Source organism: Rana temporaria, chromosome 7 (assembly GCF_905171775.1).
Source record: "Rana temporaria chromosome 7, aRanTem1.1, whole genome shotgun sequence".
In the NCBI taxonomy this organism is placed as follows: Eukaryota; Metazoa; Chordata; class Amphibia; order Anura; family Ranidae; genus Rana; species Rana temporaria.
Genome location: NC_053495.1, coordinates 97,321,800 through 97,342,571, shown reverse-complemented (window position 1 = coordinate 97,342,571; position 20,772 = coordinate 97,321,800). Strand labels below are relative to the sequence as shown.

Genomic DNA, 20,772 nt, shown 5'->3' with positions numbered 1-20,772 from the left:
GTGACGGCTTACACACTGTGGTGATCTTTGGAATATAAAGGCTTTCTTCTATCAATATGGAAGTTTGATACACTTTGGGCTTTTTATATTTATGAACATTTTTCTTTTTGATGTCACGTATGGACTTTCATTTATATACATAAGTGAATGGTTCAATCTGGATAGGATTGTATGATACATTTGTTTGAATTTTTTTTATCATTATATGTCACTTTCTGAATAAGTCACTGTATATCAATGTACAGGTATAGCGCAGTACTTTTTAACTTTCTATAATCATGAACAATGTTTGTCAAATTGTGGTGTTAGCTCTTTAACCTATTGGTCTATAGCGCAGTATACTATTGAAACTTAGTTAAAAATTATAGTCAATTCAAAAATGGGACGAAATGCCCATTTTCATTATATGGCTGATTTGAACGATCCCATGAACAATAAAGATTAGTCTAGTTCCCACAAAAACAATAGCAGTATAGCAGTGTGTACAGCAGTACAACTGCTGTACACACGTTTGACTTTTGTAATGGTTTATTAAGGAAACAGTGTTCAATAAATGTTGATATAATTATCAAGAAGCTACAGTATGTTTAAAATAAAATATGATTAAATAAAGGTTTTATCCAACCAGCATGGCTGCAGGTGTAAATGTATTATATTATTATATATTATATATTATTATATACTTTGTATATTAGAGTAAATCAGAATACATTTGGTAATAGTTTGCTTAATCATTATCATGGCAAATATTGTATGAATTGGACAAAGGGTTTTTGACTGCTGAGGTTTTATTATCATCATCGTCCTCATATTAATAGGCGTTTTTCCTATAAGAAAACAGTGAAACAAGAATAATGTACATTGGAATAATATGATGAAAGATTAAAGTATAGTTTAGTAGCATCAGAAAATCATTGTAGACAATAGTTCCACTAGAACATTTTTATCATGGCATCTATTATCAAAACTTAATGTACTTTTGTATTTAAAGAAAATGCCTGCCCCATATTTGGTACCCATACTTGCCTTTACATTTTGCATTTCGGTGCCCAGTACCTACTGCATAGTGGCTTTCCTCCAGCAAACAATGAGGAAGCCCTTTACTGCAAACGGCAGTGCTTGGCAATGTTGCAATCCATAGTTTGGGGACAGAAAGGTTAGTGTATGCACAAAGAAGGGTAGGCAAATAATATATATTTTTTAATGTTTAAAGTGGTTGTAACAAAGGCTAACAGGTGAATGTGAGGGAGGGGCTCCATGTGGAGTAGGGAGTGAGCAGTTGCCACACCTGTGCACCGTTGAACTCGGAGGAGATGCAGGTGATCAGGGCTGGCGTTTAGCACGTATGGCGTGTTGTGTGCTGATCCAAGAAGGATAACCCGGAGGCTTGTACGGGAGTGCGGGAGCACGGACAGAGCTGGCTCGGGGAAGTCGGGTCAGAGCGATCACTGGAAGTCGGGGGGTGTGAAGCATTGTCCATGACGCCCAGTGATGATCGTGTTACTCATAGCCCGTAGCCCGTAGCAGCGGCACGCCAGCGGTATGCACGCGGTATGCACTCACTGACTCATTGCCCAGGAGCCATTTAGCGGTAGCAACGGATGCTAACGGAGGTCTTCAGGTCCTCGCCCCGTCTTATCCCGTCTCCCCCTCCCCTCCGTCCTACCAGCCTTCCTTACTTTTCCTCACCATTTACCCTGAACCTTGAACCTGCTTCTATCTCTCGCATGTTGGCCCGGTGCTTATGGCTTGAGGTGCTAGAGTAGTGCTGGAGTAGTACAGACGTGGCGCGGTGCACGTTGACAGTCGGGTCTGTCGGGAGGAGAGGAGAGATTGCCGCAGCCTGGAGCAGAGTACAGAGTGAACGCGAGCAGAGGCAGCATTGTGAAGGACCGATTTTTGGATTCCTCCTCGTTACCTGCCACAGACCACAGAGCTAATAGAAGCTAATAGAAGCATACAGAGGACAACAGGATCGGGAAGATTCTAAGTGGCACAGCGTATCCCAGGTTTCGTGAGTAGTAATAGAAGTCACAGAAGTCACAAAGAATAATATACAATATAGGTGTAAACTTGCGTAATATGTAAAATGTTTATAGGTCCTCAAGCATTATAAGGACTCGGAGTGGTGAGTAGAACATTTCAGTCCTTTTTAATAGACGTTGTATTTGCCTGGCAGTCTGTAAAAGTTGAAAAATCGCTGAAAAATCACTGACATAATAACTTTATTGACATAAGGAGCAGTGGGCAGAAAAAATAAATAAATGGGACGGTGATAAACTATGATGGAGAGTGTGACCATATTGTGACTATATCATATACATATATCATACGCAGTATAGTGATCATCTTATAGTGCTACAGTTGCATTGAACTGTGGAATTGTGAGAATGCACTAACAGGCACCATAAGAGACATCTGGTTAATGGAATTGATTAGCGATTGAAATAAGAACGAAAATACATGACATTTTTGATACCCTAAAACCTCCCAATACTGCACTTAGTCTGTGTAAAGAAGTGTGTGTAAAGAAGGAAAAGAAGAGAAAACGAAGAGAGACAGGGAGTGACAGAGGAAAAAAGAAAAAAAAAGAAAAAAGAAAAGGGGAAATAAAGCATGTACATAATTTATCCCATGGAAAACAGGTCCTTTCCTGTCCAGTCTCGGTAACCCCTTTGATCATTGGGGGAAGAACAAATAGTTTCTAAAAACCAAAGCCAATGACCAGCGGGATTAGCTAAATAGCGGTGATCGACAAGTGGGTTCCGGCCTGCCTAAAGAATTTGGAAGTTTGAAGAAAGGGTTTAGTTGTTAATAAATACTGAAACGGCTTTGATTGCTGAAGGAAAAAGGGAAAGGGAAAAGAAGGGGAAAAGGGGAAAATGTATAGGAGTATTGATAAAATATAAACTCTTTTGGCTGCCCGGCACTCCCGGAATAGATTGGTGGGACTGTTGATCTTCTTGGCACTGTCGATCATTTTTGCATGGTCCTTTTTTTTTTTTTTTTTTTTAACATAAGTTTGGAGTTATGCATGTATAAATAATAGAATGAGGGGTAGATTACCTAGAGGGGCTACAGCAAACCCACCAAAAATAAGTGCAAGCCCAAATTCAATTAAAAAATATATGTTAAAGAACACAGTTAAAGATACACCGGAAAAAATGGCTTCAACAAGAAAAAAAACCACAGAGAATTCGCAGAAAATGGGATTAAGAAGACAATCCCAGGGGTTGGAAGGAGCAAGATCCTCTACTATAGCAGACGAGGAAGACGATGAGGTGGAAGAGAGCGGATTGACAGAAGATCAACTTCCAACCAAAGGAGAAATTGCAAAAATGTTTGCTAGGATGGAAACGGTAATGAACAAAATGGAATCTTCTCTAAAAGGAGAAATGGTACTTATTCATGAAGACATGAACCACATCCTGAGGAGAGTAGAAGAAACAGAGGAGAAAATAGATCTACAGGCAGTAGAAGTCAAGGAACTTAAAGATCAGATGAAAGATATACAGAAAGAACAAAGGTATTTAAAATACAGATTGGAAGAGCAGGAAAATCGAAATAGAAGGAAAAATCTGAAGATTAGGGGACTCCCAGACGAACAAGTTGAAGATCTACAGGGAAAAACTGATAAAATTTTTGGCCAGATGTTGGGTAAAACTGCAACAGAAAAAATAAAAATAGAAAGAATTCATAGAATAAGAAAACCTGTTGGAGTCGCGGATGAATTACCGAGAGATGTAATCGTAAGATTCCACAACTTTCAAGACAAAGAGCGAATCCGACTACATCTGAAAGCCAACGGTCCTGCTAAATTTGAGGAATCAACGTTACAGATTTTCCCTGATCTAGCCCCCGAAACATTGGCAAGGAAAAGAGTGCTAAAACCATTATTGGAACAATTAAAGCGACAAGAAATCCAATATTTTTGGGGCTTCCCAGCATGTTTGGTTGGAAAAAAAGAAGGACGCTCTGCTACATTAAGATTCCCTGAAGACACAATTTCTTTTTGTAAAAAGCTGAATATCCCAGAGACTGAGATACCGGGATGGTGGGAAAAAGCCCAGAGGGGGCCCAATGACGATCAGCAGCCATGGAAACAGATCTTAAGAAAAAACAAATAGTATATTTTATAAATAAAAGGGGGAGATGAAGGGATGGGAGGGAGAGGGGGGCAGTAGATGAGTGGGTGTGGAAAAGATAGAAAGAAGACAACAGGGGGACAGATGAGGGTAGTGGACCTACTGGCCTAGACCATTTTGATAAGAGAAAGGACGATGGTAAAGAAACGAGAAGACGGGGGGCACAGGAACCCCATTAGGGGAGGGCATCTGCTCGCAAACCCGCCTACCTAGAGCTCAACCTCGAGGGGGGAGAACCGTAGGGCCACATGGGTGAGGGCCACGGATCTATAGACCTAGGGAAGGTCATTTTCCCCCAATCTAGGGGGGGTAGAGGGAGGAGGGGAGGGATGGCGGAGGGGGGGATGGGTTGGAGGGAGGAGGAGGGAGGGGTGCTTGGTGGGGGAGGGAGGGGGGGTAGAAGAGAGGGAAGCAGAGGGGCCAGTAAAATTTTTGTAATAAATTATAATTCTATAGTTTCGGATGCCAAAAGTTAATATAATATCATACAATGTTCGAGGGTTAAATGCGCCAAGCAAAAGAGAGAACATACTGAGAGAATTGATATTCCTGAAGGCAGATGTTGTCTTTTTTCAGGAAACCCATCTGACTAGGGACTCCAAGAGTAGGGTCCGATCAGATGAGTTTCCCATGTGGTTCTATGCGGATTCTCCTATAAGTCGTGCCAAAGGTGTAGCTATAGGATTCTCTAGGAATGTTAGATTTGTACTAGAAAAAAGGAAGATAGATCAAGAAGGGCGTTTCCTTTTTTTAGGGGGGAATCTGAATGGGGTAAAGGTGTCCCTGGCGAATGTGTATGGCCCGAATAAAAATGCGGTTAAATTCCAGTCAGGAATATTAGACGAGTTTATGAACTTTAAGATAGGAGATGGTATCCTGGGAGGAGACTTCAATACATGGTTAGATCCCAAATTAGATAGTACGTCTCATGCACAGGGCTCCGGAATTAGGGAGAGGAAAAATCTAAAAAGGAAAATGTTCCAACACCAATTGGTTGATGTTTGGAGATCCCAACATATAAGTCAAAAAGACTATACATACCGCTCCCCTGTGCATGGGACGTATACCAGAATAGATTATTTTTTAATAGAACATAAATTACTGGAGGTCGCTGAAGATACAAAGATTGGTATTACAACTTTTTCTGACCATGCACCAATTTTATTACAACTGAAGATAGGAGAGAGGGCTTGTGGGAAAAGAAACTGGAGACTTAATGAAGATTTACTAACGGACGTAGATATAGAGGAGAGATTAAGGAAAGAAATAGAACAGTTTTTTTTAGAAAATAATACAGAAGGAATGTCCGAAGCAATTATATGGGAAACGCATAAAGCATTTGTTAGGGGAATTCTGATTAAGGAAGGAGCAGAAAAGAAGAAAAAAAATCATCAAAAAAAGGTAAAAATAGTTAAAGAAATATTCGACTTAGAACAATTGCATAAAGAAACGAGACAGAGAGATCTCCTGCTGAATCTTAACATTAAAAGGGAGGAATTAAAGGGACTAATCGATCATGAAACCCGAATAGCCTCAAACCTAGTTAAAAAAGAAAGATACCTATGGAGTAATAAGACAGGGAAATACCTGGCAAATTTGCTGAAGAAAAAAAAAATGGCTAATTATATAGAAAAAATACAAACAAATACGGGAGAGATAAGATATAAGACATCAGATATAGTTAAAAGTTTTTTTAAATTTTATGAAAAATTGTACTCAATTAAGGAAAAGAGTAATAAGGAGGAGGATATATTAAAAGAGGAACAAATTAAAACATACTTGAGAAAGGCAGATTTAACAAAGATCGCGCAGAATAAATATAATAATCTTGAGAACCACATAACAGAAGAGGAAATAAGCAAAGCCATTCGAATGTTACCAAATGGGAAAAGCCCTGGCCCGGACGGTTTGACCAGCTCATACTATAAAAAATTTTCAGATATATTAATTCCCAAATTATGCTCTTATTTTAACGGCATTGGCGAAAAATGGGAGATGATGAAAGAGTCGTTGGAAGCGATTATATCAGTAATCCCCAAAGAGGGCAAGGATGATTCTTTATGCTCCAGTTATAGACCGATCTCCCTTTTAAACATTGATTTAAAAATCTTCTCCAAGATTCTTGCAATAAGGATGGAAAAGGTGATGCAGGAAATGATACACACGGACCAGGTGGGATTCATTTTAGGTAGGCAAGGAAGGGACAATGGGATTAGAACCCTATTAGCGATAGAGGAGATTAGGAAAAGTGGAGCCCCAGGTCTACTCCTAGCCATAGATGCCGAAAAGGCCTTTGATAGGGTAGACTGGGGCTTCATGCAAAATACTTTAGAATCAATGGGCTTTGGCCCGAGATTGAGAGGATGGGTAAGAGCTTTATATAACAGACCGACAGCGAGAGTCAAAGTCAATGGGTGTTTATCAGAGCTGTTTGAAATGAAAAATGGCACCCGACAGGGATGCCCTTTATCACCCATGTTATTCACGTTAGCATTAGAACCCCTCCTAAGAACAATAAGACAAAATTCGGATATCGCGGGGTTAATATCCGGGGGCGAGGAACATAAGATTGCTGCTTATGCAGATGACATATTATTTTACGTTATGAACCCCAGGACCACGCTACCTAACCTGATGGAAATAATAAATGAGTATGGTAAATTATCCAATTTCAAAATTAACCCCGCGAAATCAGAAATTTTGAGTATTAACATTCAAAAAAAAGATAGAAGTGCCTTACAAAAAGATTTTAAGTTCGCCTGGAAAGAGGAATTAACATACCTGGGAATTAAGCTAGCAATCTCTAGAGAGAGCTTATATAAAATTAATTTTATGACGTTATTAAACGAGGTTAAAACCGAGTTAAATAGAATTGCTCCGGGGCAATTGTCCTGGACTGGAAGAATAAACATATATAAAATGACAATCTTGCCAAAGATACTTTACAAATTACAGATGCTTCCGATACCAATTCCCCAAACCTATTTTAAAAAATTACAATCACTCCTTGTAAGATTTATTTGGAGGGGGAAAAAACCACGGGTTAAAATGAATATACTGATTAAAGATAAATCACAGGGAGGGTTAGGGGCACCGGATATTAAAAAATATCACCAAGCAATTGTAATAACACGCCTCATGGATTGAGCAAGAAATAATACAGAAAAAAGGTGGGTACATTTAGAAATCACGACGAGTAAACTACCACTGGGAAAACTAATCTGGGTACCGGCACAGTATAGAGGAATTAATTTAGAAACGCACTATATTACGAGATATGCTTTAACTATATGGGATCAAATTCACAAAAAAAATAAATGGGAATATAACTCACCCCTACTCCCTTTAACGGATACACAGTATTTCTTACCAGGAGAAAAAAATAGGTTTGGAAAATGGATATTGCAAGAAAATATAAAACTAAAAGACGTTATGAGGTCTAACAGGCTTTTAACAATTCAGGAATTAAAAAATAAACAGGATATGATTCTTATTAATGAATGGCGCTATATACAATTAAAACATTTTTTTGATAGTCTTCCCCAACCAGTTAGAGCAGAAACAAATTTACTCCCTTTCGAAAATTTATGTGAAGGAAAAACGGAGAAGGGCATCATCTCTAAAATATATCAGATATTAAATGAAACAAAATCACAGAATGCTCTACCATATATCGCGAAGTGGGAGGAAGAGTTGGGATCCCGGGTAAATGATTTTGAGATCAATCAAATAATAACTAGGGTCCATGAAACCTCAATAAATAATGATACCAGGGAACTAAACTATAAATGCTTGGTTCAATGGTACCTTACACCAGATAAATTACATAAAATTTCAAAATCTACCTCACAACAATGTTGGAGAGGGTGTGGTGAAGTGGGCTCAATGGCGCATGTTTGGTGGAAATGCACCAAAATAAAAACATATTGGAGGGAAATAAGGAAAAAGATCCAGGAAATTACAAATAATGACCTCCCAGATGACCCTTGGGTATGCGTATTACATGGATCACGAATTCCCACAAAACAATACTTGAAAACTTTGGTTCCACAACTCTTGAATGCAGCAAAACACCAGATAGCGCGTAATTGGAAGAAAAAAGAGAGCCCTTCCCTGCACGGGTGGTGTAATAGAGTGGAGGAAATTTATAATTTAGAACATCTAAGATTTAAAGATGAGGCGAACTGGGAAGAATTTGTAGAAAAATGGGAAAAATGGAAAAAATTTAAATACACAATAGGTTTCGCTGATGCTATGGATATCCAGTGAACTAGGGGGAGACAGGTATGTTTTATGTTTTTTTTTTTTTTTTTTTTTTTTTTTTTTTTTTTCTCTCCTTTTTGGACACGACTTGGATAAGCACGTACTGATAGGATTGATGTGGGAGAGACCATCCGGGCCCAAGAGATTCCGGGAGGCCTCTCGCACACATACAAGCAAGAACCAGGGCGCAAGGGACAGTGATGTAATTAAGAAAGGGAAGCTTGGGTATAATATTGGCTCCGAAACTATCAAATTAATAAATAGATACTGGCAGGGAAAGATGAGGGAGGGGGGAGGGGGGGAGGGTTAGGATGGGTAGTTTTTCCCATACAGATCTCCAGAGTGATGTAGTTTCTCTGAAAATTAAAGTGGAAATGGAAAGGGAGGGAAAGTAATTTTTTCCTTTTTGAAATATTTAAACGGAAAGAAAGGAAGGAAGGGGAAAGAAAAAAAAAAAAAGAAAAAAAAAAAAGAAGGATAATATATATATATATATATATATATATATATATCAAATAAAAGATTACCACCCACTTATGATGCGATACCATAGAGGAGATGATATCGGCATGTGAAATATGGGCCAAGAGTCTGGCCCCCTCCTCGCCTAAAAGATCCTTTTTATCTTTGGTGGAGTCTGAAGTGGGAAAAGAAAAAAAAAAAAAAAAAAAAAAGAAAAAAAAAAAAAAAAAAAAAAAGTGGATGTAAAGTGAGAAGTTTTTGTATCTTATTTAGTCTAGTTCCCACTCAAAAAATAATAGTAGTACAACTGCTGTACACACGTTTGGCTTTTGTAATAGTTTATCAAGATAAAAAAACTTCTGTGTGCAGCAGCCCCCCTCAGCCCCCCAATACTAGCCTGAGTGACAGGAGGGAGGGGCCAGGTGAGCCAAAGAGGGACCGGAGAAGAGGAGGATCTGGGCTGCTCTGTGCAAATCCACTACAACAAAGGAGATAAGTATAACATGTTTCTTTTTATAGAAAAAAACGAGACTTTACAATCACTTTAACTGTAGTAGGTAAAGGAAACCATGATAGAACATGAAAAAGAACATCGGGGATAGGGTAATGTTTTTATTGAAAAAGGTATAAAGCAAAAAATGGCAACTGCTCTAACCAATTTATAACTAGCAAGGGAAATGTGTAGATGGGTGAAATAATATATTTATTACAAAGGATCCCCAGCATTCAAATCAGCTAGTCGGCAAGGAAAACTTAATTAAACCGCTTTTAATATTTAGATTAAATAAAAGAAGATATAAAGTGGTCAGTGGAAGAGGAAAGAAGGCAGCTTGGGGTGTATTGTGTATGAGATCCGAAATATGGAAGGTGACTAAGAACACATTTATCAACGTTAAACCTCATTTGCCACACAGTTGCCCAAATGAACAGTACATTGAGGTTGGCTTGTAAGATGGAGACATCTTGTAAGGACATTATTCCACTGAATAGCTTGGTGTCATTTGCAAACACTGAAATTGCACTTGTAATCCAAAGCATCAAATCGTTTATCAATATGTTAAAAAGTAAGGGTCCCAACACAGAACCTTGGGGTTCTATTTAAAAACTGAATTTTTTAAGTCTGCAGACTTTAACTTACATATTAAGAGCTAGATTCAGCATTGTTTTACGTCGGCGTATCTATAGATACGCCGCGTAAGTAGAAAGATGCGCCGTTGTATCTATGCGTGCCATTCTGGGAGCTAGATACACCTGAATTATAGCTTCCTCCGACCTAGTACGCCGTTGTATCTAGGGTGCATTATTACGCTGGCCACTAGGGGCGTTTCCATAGATTTACGTGTAGAATATGTAAATGACCTAGATACGCCGATTCACGAACGTACTTGTGACCGCTATGACGTTTACATAAGGCTTACGTCCGACGTAACGTTACCCCTGCTATATGAGGCGCAGCCAATGTTAAAGTATGGACGTCGGAACAGCCGTTGAATTTTACGTTGTTTACGTAAGTGGTACGTGAATGGGGCTGTGCGTAGGTTACGTTCACGTCGAAAGCATTGAGCTGACGTATCTTAGGGAGTATATGCGACGTGACTCTGAGCATGTGCCGTTCGTTCGTGAAAACATTTACATGGGGTCACGGCTAATTTGTATACAACACGCCCACTACCTTACACATTTTAATTAGGCGGGCTTACGCCTGCCTATTTACACTACGCCGGCGCAATGTACGGCACCAGATCTTGCAGAATACCATTCTGAGCTCCCTGATTTACGCCGGCGTAGCGCATATGAGATGCGCTATGCCGGCCAAAAGGTACGCCAAGCTACGTGAATCTAGCTCCAAGTGTGTGTGGGGATCTGTGTCAAATGCTTGTGCAAAAACCAAGTATATCATCACATCCACAGCAGCTCCTTTGTCTACGGTCGAGTTCACACATATATGACCACGTGTTCATGCCTGGGGTCCGGTGTGTCACTGTTCACCAGTTCAGGTGCAAATCATGTCCGAATTTTTGCCTGAACTTGAATCTTAATCGGACCCAAATACGCACAGGACCCTTTTTGAATGCGGACCGTGCCCACCCCAGACCTGTATGAACAGGCTCCATTGAGAGCCAGTTATACTCGCCTTTCATGCGAATTGGATGCGAGAAAACCGCATCCAATTTGCATATGTGTGAACCCAGCCTTATTCGTTGTTTACTTTTTTATAAAAAGTAACCATATTTGTTTGACAAAGTCAGGCTTTGTAGCAAAAATTATTCTATGTAATCTTTTATTACACTCTCAAGTATCTTCTAGAAAAAGTTAACCAACTTAGAAGTGAAATGAACTAGTTCAGGCGTCTCAAACTGGCGGCCTTCCAGCTGTTGCAAAACTACAAGTCCAATGAGGCATTGCAAGAATGACAGTTACCAGCATGACTCCCACAGGCAGAGGCATGATGGGACTTGTAGTTTTACAACAGCTGGAGGGCCACCAGTTTGAGACCCTTGAACTAGTTACTTGGCAAAGACTTCGATCCATTTTAGGGACGTATGGTAGGAGTTGAAGTGAGAAAATTAAAGAACATTGACAAAATCCTCACCGGATATGACTATATTAAGTTTGCTGTGTTTTGTGCAGATATGATTCTTTTATGTTTGCTGTGTTTTTATGCAATGATGTTTTCAAATGTGCTGTAGTTTTGAGCGCACTAGCCTGCATTTTCTCAAAGTGATTCTAAAGGTTGTAATTTTAAAAACTAAAAAAACAAACATGTTATACTTACCTGCTCTATGCAATGGTTTTGCACAGAGCAGCCCCAATCCTTTTCTTTTTGGGTCCTCCACTGGTGGTCCTGGCTCCTCCCCCCTGCCAGGTGCCCCCAATAGCAAGCCTCTTGCTATGGGGCCCCTCATCTGTCACCCCCGCTGTCTTCTGGGAGATACAAAGGTCCCAGAAGACAGCAGGGGCCACTCAGAACATGCAACGCGACTACACCATCTACACCATGCCTGGCCCCTCATCTGTCACCCCCGATGTCTTCTTGGAGACACAAAGGTCCCAGAAGACAGCAGGGACCACTCAGAACATGCAACGCGACTCGTGCATACGCAGTAGGGAACCAGGCTGTGAAGCCACAAGGCTTCACTTCCTGATTCCTTACTAGCAATACCGGCACCTCCACTTGGAGCCGACGGACGGGTCAGCTTCAGATGAGGACACCGTGGGCGCCCTGGACAGGTAAGTGTCCTTATTTTAAAATTCAGCAGCTGCAGTATTTTTATTTATTTTTAGGTGTAACTCCGCTTTAAGTTAAAGTTGAACTCCAGTCTTATTATTATTTTCTGCAAGATCTAGCCCAGCCTCTGACTTGCACAAAAATATTATTCTGAATAGCCTCTCTGCTGTCTTTTCTGAAAAAAAAAAAAAAACCTACGTAGTATAGGCTGTCTCTTTGGTGCCCCCTGACCCCTTTCTTCCTAGGAAACTCACTGTTAGTGCTCTTTCAGACAGTCATTGAATTCCAAAGCAGCCTAGAAAGTGTTACTAAACCCACAATAGTAAAATTAGTCACTGTGGAACCTAAGGGGTTAATCCTCCGCATTCTGTAAAAAGGCTGTTTGAACCTATCTCCTCCCCTTCTTCCACTGTCCCCAATATATCTTCGGATAGTACAGAGGCTAGGTGAAAAACTGCACATGCTCAGTTTGGTGCGTATTGCTAAAGAGGTTTTTTTTTTCTTGGGAGAGTGCATGTGATCAGCACAGGGCCAATCAGCACTGTCCAGACAGAGGGTCAGGCGTCCTGCAGCCTGATATGACAGTCAGAGGAGAAAACAAAAACTCCTCCTATAAGCTTTAACCAGACACTGATAGAAGTCAAAATACTGTTATACTACTGCTGATCTAGCTGTTTATATTTACTAAAACTATTGCATTTTCATGTACTGTGAGAGGCCATCATTCATCATTTGTGGGCATTTCTTTTTTTCTCCTACCTGGTGGGCATTGTCTGCATAGATTGCAAATGTGCAGTCCAGGAATGCCCCTCCTAGCTCCCCTATCTTAGCAGTGTATGCATACAGCCCTACTAGGAAAGGTAAGGCTTTATTTTTATATGGGCACACTTATTTATGGAGCATTGCATATATGTTCCAATATGTTTTGTGTGTTTTACAGCATTTTGTGTGAGCACTCTAGCACTCAGACTTGACAGCTGCAGATCATAATTGTGGGAGATGATTTTTGGGCAACATATTGCAATACCCCAAATTTTTGGGCACTTTATTGTAATGCCCGACAAATTAAGTCAATGTTCTTTCACACATATCAATATACTGGAGGAGATTGACTAAAACTGGAGAGTGCAAAATCTGGTGCATTTTTTCATTGAAACCAATCAGCATCCAGATTTTATTGTCAAAGCCTAGTTTAACAAGTTGAAGTTAGAAGCTGATCCTTAACAGAGGGCACTCTGAGTTTTTCATACAGTCATATAGCAATCTAGATGCTGCATAGATCACATATTTCAGACAACTGGTCAGGAAGGGCCTGGTTTCTATTAATTACTGCCCTGCAGTGCACATTCATGCAGTGCAAGTCATACAAGGAAGAAAGTCCTGGGGCAAACCTATGTCTGCAGCCAATGGTCCTGAGTCAACAAGATAACAGCACCCCCTGAGCTCCACGTGGTTCATAAATATAACCTCTTCAGGAACTGGCATCATCTAGCAAAATGAATCTAATATACTAAGGGTTCCTTCCAATAATACAGAGAACTGCTTCTAGTGCATTTGGCCTACCAGACGTACCTCACATTGCATGAGGAGAGCATCTGCCTTCCACAGCTCCAGAATGCAATCAGATTGTACTAAAATATCCAAATATTTAACTAAATAAAATCTAAACAGTAATAAGGGCAGAAGGCAGGGGAAATAACAACGGGGTAGGGGTAAGAACAAAAGGAATAGTATTTGGTAAAATGTATAAAAAAAAAAAAGAAAAAGGAAAGCATATTCCTGTAATTTACAGTCCAGCATATGGGAATTTTAAATAATAATAATAATTAGATCATTTTTACTCAAATCATTTTTAACAGGCTTCTACTAAAGGCCAAGAAGCAGTCACGGCTCCAGGTAGGGCATGTCCCTTTAATCCCCTTTCTGAACCAAAGGGTTGCATGTAATCACATCCTATGAGGGTGGAAGAGGAGAAGTGAGTGGGATAAGATTGCACTTGTGTTTATGACCTTCATTTGGAGGTGCACAAAAGAAGGTGACCAGATAGACTGCACTAAATGGTTCTATTTGTAACAAGTTTAAGTTGAATGGGATGGACTTTTTTCATATACTGTATTTAGGACTTAAATCTTCTATATGCTAATTTAGTCTTTAATGAACTATATTGTTTTTTTTCTTCCGTTTATTCTTACTTACTTGCCTGACATATAATCTAGTTGCCTCCAGGATGGTAGACTTTAAAGTGCCCACTGATTACTTACTCCTGTCATTTAACCTTTCAGTTAATATTTCAAAAATGTCACCATTTCATAAACATATCAGCAAAGTACTTAAACATCAGATATAAAGTACTTAAAGGAACTTACCTATCTTTTTTTGCTGGCAAAGAGAAAACAGAAATGTAAAAATTAAATACTTAAATATAACATTTTTATTATTGAATATTATAACACTAGAGGTATCTAAAACGTGTTAATCATATCATAGAATCAACATTAAAAAGGGAAATGTAAGGGTGTATAAAGCCTAAATTCTTCTTAAAACTGAATAAACATACAAACTAAAAGAATCTAAAAGATCCTGTATAGATGTCAAATTTGTCCACAAAACAAATTTTACTAGAACAGGTCATATTAGGCTTGCAAGATGACATTACCAGGTAATTAGTAAGACCGTAATCCATAATGAATCAAACAATATATAAATAGAAGTAATTGAAAAATACACGTTACATCACTTTCTTGGCAAGATAAGTTTTTCCTAGACATTGACAAACATCTCATATCCTTTCTCTGGCTGAACAGGTTACAGACAAAAACATTTTTTAAGGTGTCTTGAACACCTAGTTGCTGCAGAATATGATAAACTTGACAGAAATATTGTATATTTACTTGGGCTGCATGGATGATATTTGGGAATTCCTGAGAGTCTTGAACTCTTTTGGCTACTTACAGTCAGGTCCATAAATATTGGGACATCAACACAATTCTAATCTTTTTGGCTCTATACACTACCACAATGGATATGGATTTGAAATGAAACGAACAAGATGTGCTTTAACTGCAGACTTTCAGCTTTAATTTGAGGGTATTTACAGGGTATTTACAATGGTTTGTATATGTGCCTCCCACTTTTTAAGGGACCTAAAGTAATGGGACAATTGGCTGCTCAGCTGTTCCATGGCCAGGTGTGTGTTATTCCCTCATTATCCCATTTACAAGGAGCAGATAAAAGGTCCAGAGTTAATTTCAAGTGTGATATTTGCATTTGGAATCTGTTGCTCTCAGCTCTCAATATGAGCCAAAGAGCTGTCACTATCAGTGAAGAAAGCCATCATTAGGCTGAAAAAAACAAAACAAACCCATCAGAGAGATAGCAAAAACATTAGGTGTGGCCAAATCAACTGTTTGGAACATCCTTAAAAAGAAAGAGAGGACAGGTGAGCTCAGCAACACCAAAATACCTGGAAGACAACTGTGGTGGATGACCGAAGAATTCTTTCCCTGGTGAAGAAAACACCCTTCACAAAAGTTGGCCAGATCAAGAACACTCTCCAGAAGGTAGGTGTTTGTGTGTCAAAGTCAACAGTCAAGAGAAGACTTCACCAGAGTGAATACAGAGGTTTCACCACAAGATGTAAACCATTGGTGAGCCTCAAAAAACAGGAAGGCCAGATAAGAGTTTGCCAAACAACATCTAAAAAAGCCTTTGCAGTTCTGGAACAAAAATCCTATGGACGGATGAGACCAAGATCAACTTGTACCAGAGTGATGGGAAGAGAAGAGTATGGAGAAGGAAAGGAACTGCTCATGATCCAAAGCATACCACCTCATCCGTGAAGCATTGTGGTGGTAGTGTCATGGTGTGGGCATGTATAGCTGCCAATGGAACTGGTTCTCTTGTATTTATTGATGATGTGACTGCTGACAAAAGCAGCAGGATGAATTCTGAAGTGTTTTGGGCAATATTATTATCTGCTCATATTCAGCCAAATGCTTCAGAACTCATTGGACAGCACTTTACAGTGCAGATGGACAATGACCTGAAGCATACTGAGAGTTTAAGGGAAAAAAGTGGAATGTTATGAAATGGCCAAGTTAATCACCTGACCCTGATTGAGCATGCATTTCACTTGCTCAAGACAAAGCTGAAGGGAAAATGCCCCAAGAACAAGCAGGAACTGAAGACAGTTGCAGTAGAGGCCTGGCAGAGCATCACCAGGGATGAAACCCAGCATCTGATAATGTAAATGCGTTCCAGACTTCAGGCTGCAATTGACTGCAAATTACTGCGCCGGAACCTGCTATACCAGGAAGTAACTCTGGGAGCGATGTCACTGGCAGGATCGGGGTATGAGGACCGCTGTGGGGCTTCGATCCAAGGCAAGTAATTCATAATGAGCTAGTATGCTATGCATACTAGCTCATTATGCCTTTGTCTTGCAGGTTTTCTTTTGTTTGTGGGTTTACAACCACATTAAGCAGTGAGCCGGGACCATCCTTAACAACCGATGACTCATCAGCTGTCAGCTGGCTTTCCCACTGACAGCTGAAATGTAAACAAAACAAGGCCAAAAAAAAAAAAACACGACGTAGGGTCCTCCCAAAATCCATACCAGACCCTTATCTGAGCATGCAGCCTGCCTGGCCAGAAAAGGGGGGGCGCAATGAGAAAATTCCCCCCTCCTGAGTCATCCCAGGCCGCATGCCACTCAACATGGGGGGTGTTTTGGGGTAGGGGACTCTCCCCCCACCCCAAAGCACCTTGCCCCCATGTTGATGGGGACAAGGGGATCTTCCCCACAACCCTGGGCTGTGATTGTAGGGGTCTGCAGGCGGGAAGTTTATCGGAATCTGGACAAGGGGGCACCCAGATGCCGGCCCCCCTATGTGAATGAGTATGGGGTATATAGTACCCCACCCATTCACCAAAAATGTGTAAAAAGTGACTAAAGACAGTTAATGAGTTTTTGACAATTCCTTTAAAAAAAAAAAAAAACACACAATGTTCCCCAAAGTAGATACATCTAATGCTGCCCACCGCACCCAAAGGGCCTGGTATGGACTGGGGGGGACCCCACAACATTTTTTGCTTTATTTTTTTTAAATAGCCAGGCCGGCAATTCTCACTTTAAGAGTCAAAAAGAGTCAAATCACATTTAAATTGACTCGCATTTGCATTTGCCAGCACCAAGCTATTTTTTAAAAAAATATAAAAAAAATGGCCAACATGAGTTAATATAATATTTCTGGAGTTTCTACATATCTGTTTCCTATTCCCAAAGATCAGCCAGGCTGATACTTGCAGTTCCATGGTTTTAAAGGATAAAGGTATTTCATTCCCTGATTGATACAGACAGATGGCACCAAGCAGAGTCTGCATCTGAGCACTTGGCTCCTGTCTGGCTAGGACAATAAGATGTCCTTTTTATACTTTGCATACACAACCATTCACTGGCCAAGCAAGAGTGAAGGAGAGTGGTCCTATATACCTTATTATATGACTTCCACATGCCAGTATCACCTCAGTCTAGCAGTGAGGTCATACCAAAAGGTGAGCGGCCATTTTTGAGCACAGACAATCTTGACCTTCTTAAAACATGGGAGATCACATGGTTAATTTATGGACATTTTTGATTTTGTTGCGCTGCCCCTTTAGGATTATCATTTTGTTTTGTGTTATTGAAGTGGAATCACTGTGTGGTGTTATAGCTAGCAACATAGTGAGGTATATTTTTACATTACCAGTCAAAACTGATTGTGCTAATAGTTCACATTTCTTTTTTTCAATTCAAGTATATCTTTAGGCATAGTGGGCCAAATCCTCAAAAGAGATACGACGGAGTAACTGCTGTTACTCTGTCGTATCCCTGGTCCTAACTATGGAACTGATCCACATAATCAGTTTCCCATAGTTAGGACGAAGATCCGACATGTGTAATTGAATTACACTGTCGAATCTTAGGATGCACTACCGCATCCGCCGCTGGGGGCATTTCGCGTCGAAATGCCGCCTCGGGTATGCACATTAGGACTTACGGAGATCCACGAAGCTTTTCAGCTTAGTTTTTTCTCCGTAAGTTTTATTTTGCAAACGCAAAATTAGGGCTGCTTTTACAAGGTGTAAACTGTTTACACCTTGTAAAAACAGACCTTTCTTGCTCGCGACGCGATTTTTTTTAAATTAAATTTTTTTTTTTTGGCGCCGTATCTTTTTTTTTACCCGACGCAACTTTATTGTCTCGTCGCAATCCACAAAGCCCGACGTAACGTAATTTCGCGCTATGCACGTCGGGAAAATGATGTCACGAGCTTGCGCAGTACGGCCGGCGCGGGAGCGCGCCTCATTTAAATGGGAATCGCCCCCTGGAGAAGAGGAACGCCTTGCCCTGGCTGGATTTAAGTTACACCGCTCAAAATTTCTAGGTAAGTGCTTTGTGGATCGGGCACTTAGTTAGAGATTTTGCGGCGGTGTAACTTAAATGGAAAAAGTTACGTTGCGCCAGGTTTTTGAGGATTAGGCCCAGTGAGTATTTGCCCACTGGAGCAAATAATGGTATCTACCCTGATAAACCAAAAACATTCCACGATTCCATTATATTTCTTATTAGGGCCGTGTTATCTATTTGGTCACCTCCTTCCTTGGAATGTACACTTGCAGGTCTGCTGTGCAGTTATCATTTAATGACCACTGAGCAAGTCAACAAAAAGTGTAGATCGATTAGTTCACCCAAACTTATGTTCTCATTGAGGCATAAACAGACCAAAACAGCAAACAGGTGGGGACAACAGTAAGTTCCTCCCTTCACCTTCCATATTATTACTGCATCCTGTTGTTGGTTTCCCGGCAGACCTCAGGAAATCCCAGCACAGACCACTTCACTGGCTTGTAATAGATGGACTCATGTAGAACCAATAGGATCTACCCAGGTCACACTAAAAGGCCACATACTTTTCTGATATTTTTTTTCTACAGTATGTATGTTGACAAAGTTCTATGAAAGTTTTAATATAGATTGTAGAATAAACTCTAGATAAAGAAAATTGCAATTGTTTGGTTTTGTAACTTTCTCCAGAAATTATATTTAACATATACTTGAATTGCTTCAATGTTGTTCTCATCAGGAAATGAAGGTTAACCTAATTGGCATGCAGGAATCAGCTTTTCCGGGACAAAATCTTCTTTCCACTAGCTTTGCCTTTGTCTGTAACAACTGACTAAAGAAGGAACTTTCCTCACCTAGTAGAGATTTCCTTTAACTTTGCATCTCTATATATAAGGAAACCTTTCCAACAGGACACAAACTGCACAAAATAACTGACAGAGGTTTTAACTCTATCCTACCCAATTAAAAAGTTGGCTTCATGTTCACTTTCATTACATATCAATATCAGGTCTTCTCAAAATGACAATGTTATATTGAATAAGGATTGTTGGCAGTATTTTTGCCTGGAAATTTAGTCATGTACATTTTGAAAAACAATTACCTTTTTTAAATCGTCGATGAATTAGCCACAAAGCTAGTGCAAGGGTTAAAGCACTGGCAGCAGTTGCCAAACCTAATATAAATACTGGTCTCTGATGATCGATCTGAGAATGCAGGAGGTTCAAATTTTCTATGGGAATAAACCAAAAAAAGAATTAATGTTTTTTTTTTTAAAGTATATACACAAATATTTTACCTTTAATTTTGATTAATTGGTTGCTTTTCGTAGGGGTTCACATATACTTTAGGTATCAGAAAATAATAAAATGTATATTTTAAAATTATCATGTTTCATGATTCATCAGTGAAAACATATTGTTTTGTGCATGTTTGTAAGAATGTCTCCAATATTTTTGTAGTTTTGGATAGTGTTGTGTCTACAAGACAGGAAGTATAGGTACATAAAAAAACCTAGATTGTAAGCTCTTATGCCTTGTAGACGCGATCGGAATTTCCGATGAAAAAAGTCTGACTGAATTTTTCCATCGGATATTCCGACCGTGTGTGTGCCCCATCAGAGTTTTTCCTTTGGAAAACCCGACGGGCTTAGAAAGAGAACATGTTCTCTTATTTTCTGACGGAAAAAAATCCTATCGGAAATTCCGTTCGTCTGTATGGAACTCCAACGGAGAAAAAACATGCATGCTCAGAATTAAGTCGACTCATGCTCGGAAGCATTGAACTCCATTTTTCTTGGCTCGTCGTAGTGTTGTACGTCACCGCGTTCTTGACGGTTGGAATTAAGTGTGACAGTGTGTATGCAAGACAGCTTGAACGGAATTTTGTTGGAAAAATCCATCGAAGTTTATCCTTAAGGAAATTGCGATCGTGTGTACAGGGCATAACAATCAGGGCCCTCTGATTCCTCCTGTATTGAAACCATACTGTTTGCTCTCATATTGTAAAGCGCTGCACAAACTGTTGGTGCTATATAAATCCTGTATAATAATAATAACTGTTGAAGTTAACCATTCCTTATGCTATCTAATAGCTCTAAAAAAATCAGTTTTGCTTTTAGATGTACTTAAATATATTTAATTGTTATGTCAGAGTTGACATGATGCAAGCAAGTGTCAGTAAGATAATTAACACGTTACACAGAACCATTCGGAGCTCAATCAAAACAACAGACAAAGCTTGTTTATCAGCCTAGAGAACCTCGCAAGCTTTTATGGCTGATGGCCATC

At 39.7% G+C, this 20,772-nt stretch overlaps 1 protein-coding gene across 3 annotated transcripts in view; it reads right to left on the bottom strand.

The window, feature by feature from the left end:
* Window positions 1-515: 515 nt before the first annotated feature.
* SELL (selectin L) overlaps window positions 516-20,772 on the bottom strand; it is a 195,627-nt gene continuing 175,370 nt past the window's right edge. For all 3 annotated transcript variants that reach the window (XM_040359713.1, XM_040359715.1, XM_040359714.1), the window contains 3 exons: window positions 19,587-19,715; window positions 14,466-14,478; window positions 516-827 (listed from right to left, as the gene is read on the bottom strand). In XM_040359713.1, coding sequence (XP_040215647.1) covers window positions 812-827; window positions 14,466-14,478; window positions 19,587-19,715 — 158 coding nt within the window. In that variant the 3' untranslated portion in view covers window positions 516-811. The remainder of the gene's footprint in view (window positions 828-14,465; window positions 14,479-19,586; window positions 19,716-20,772) is intronic.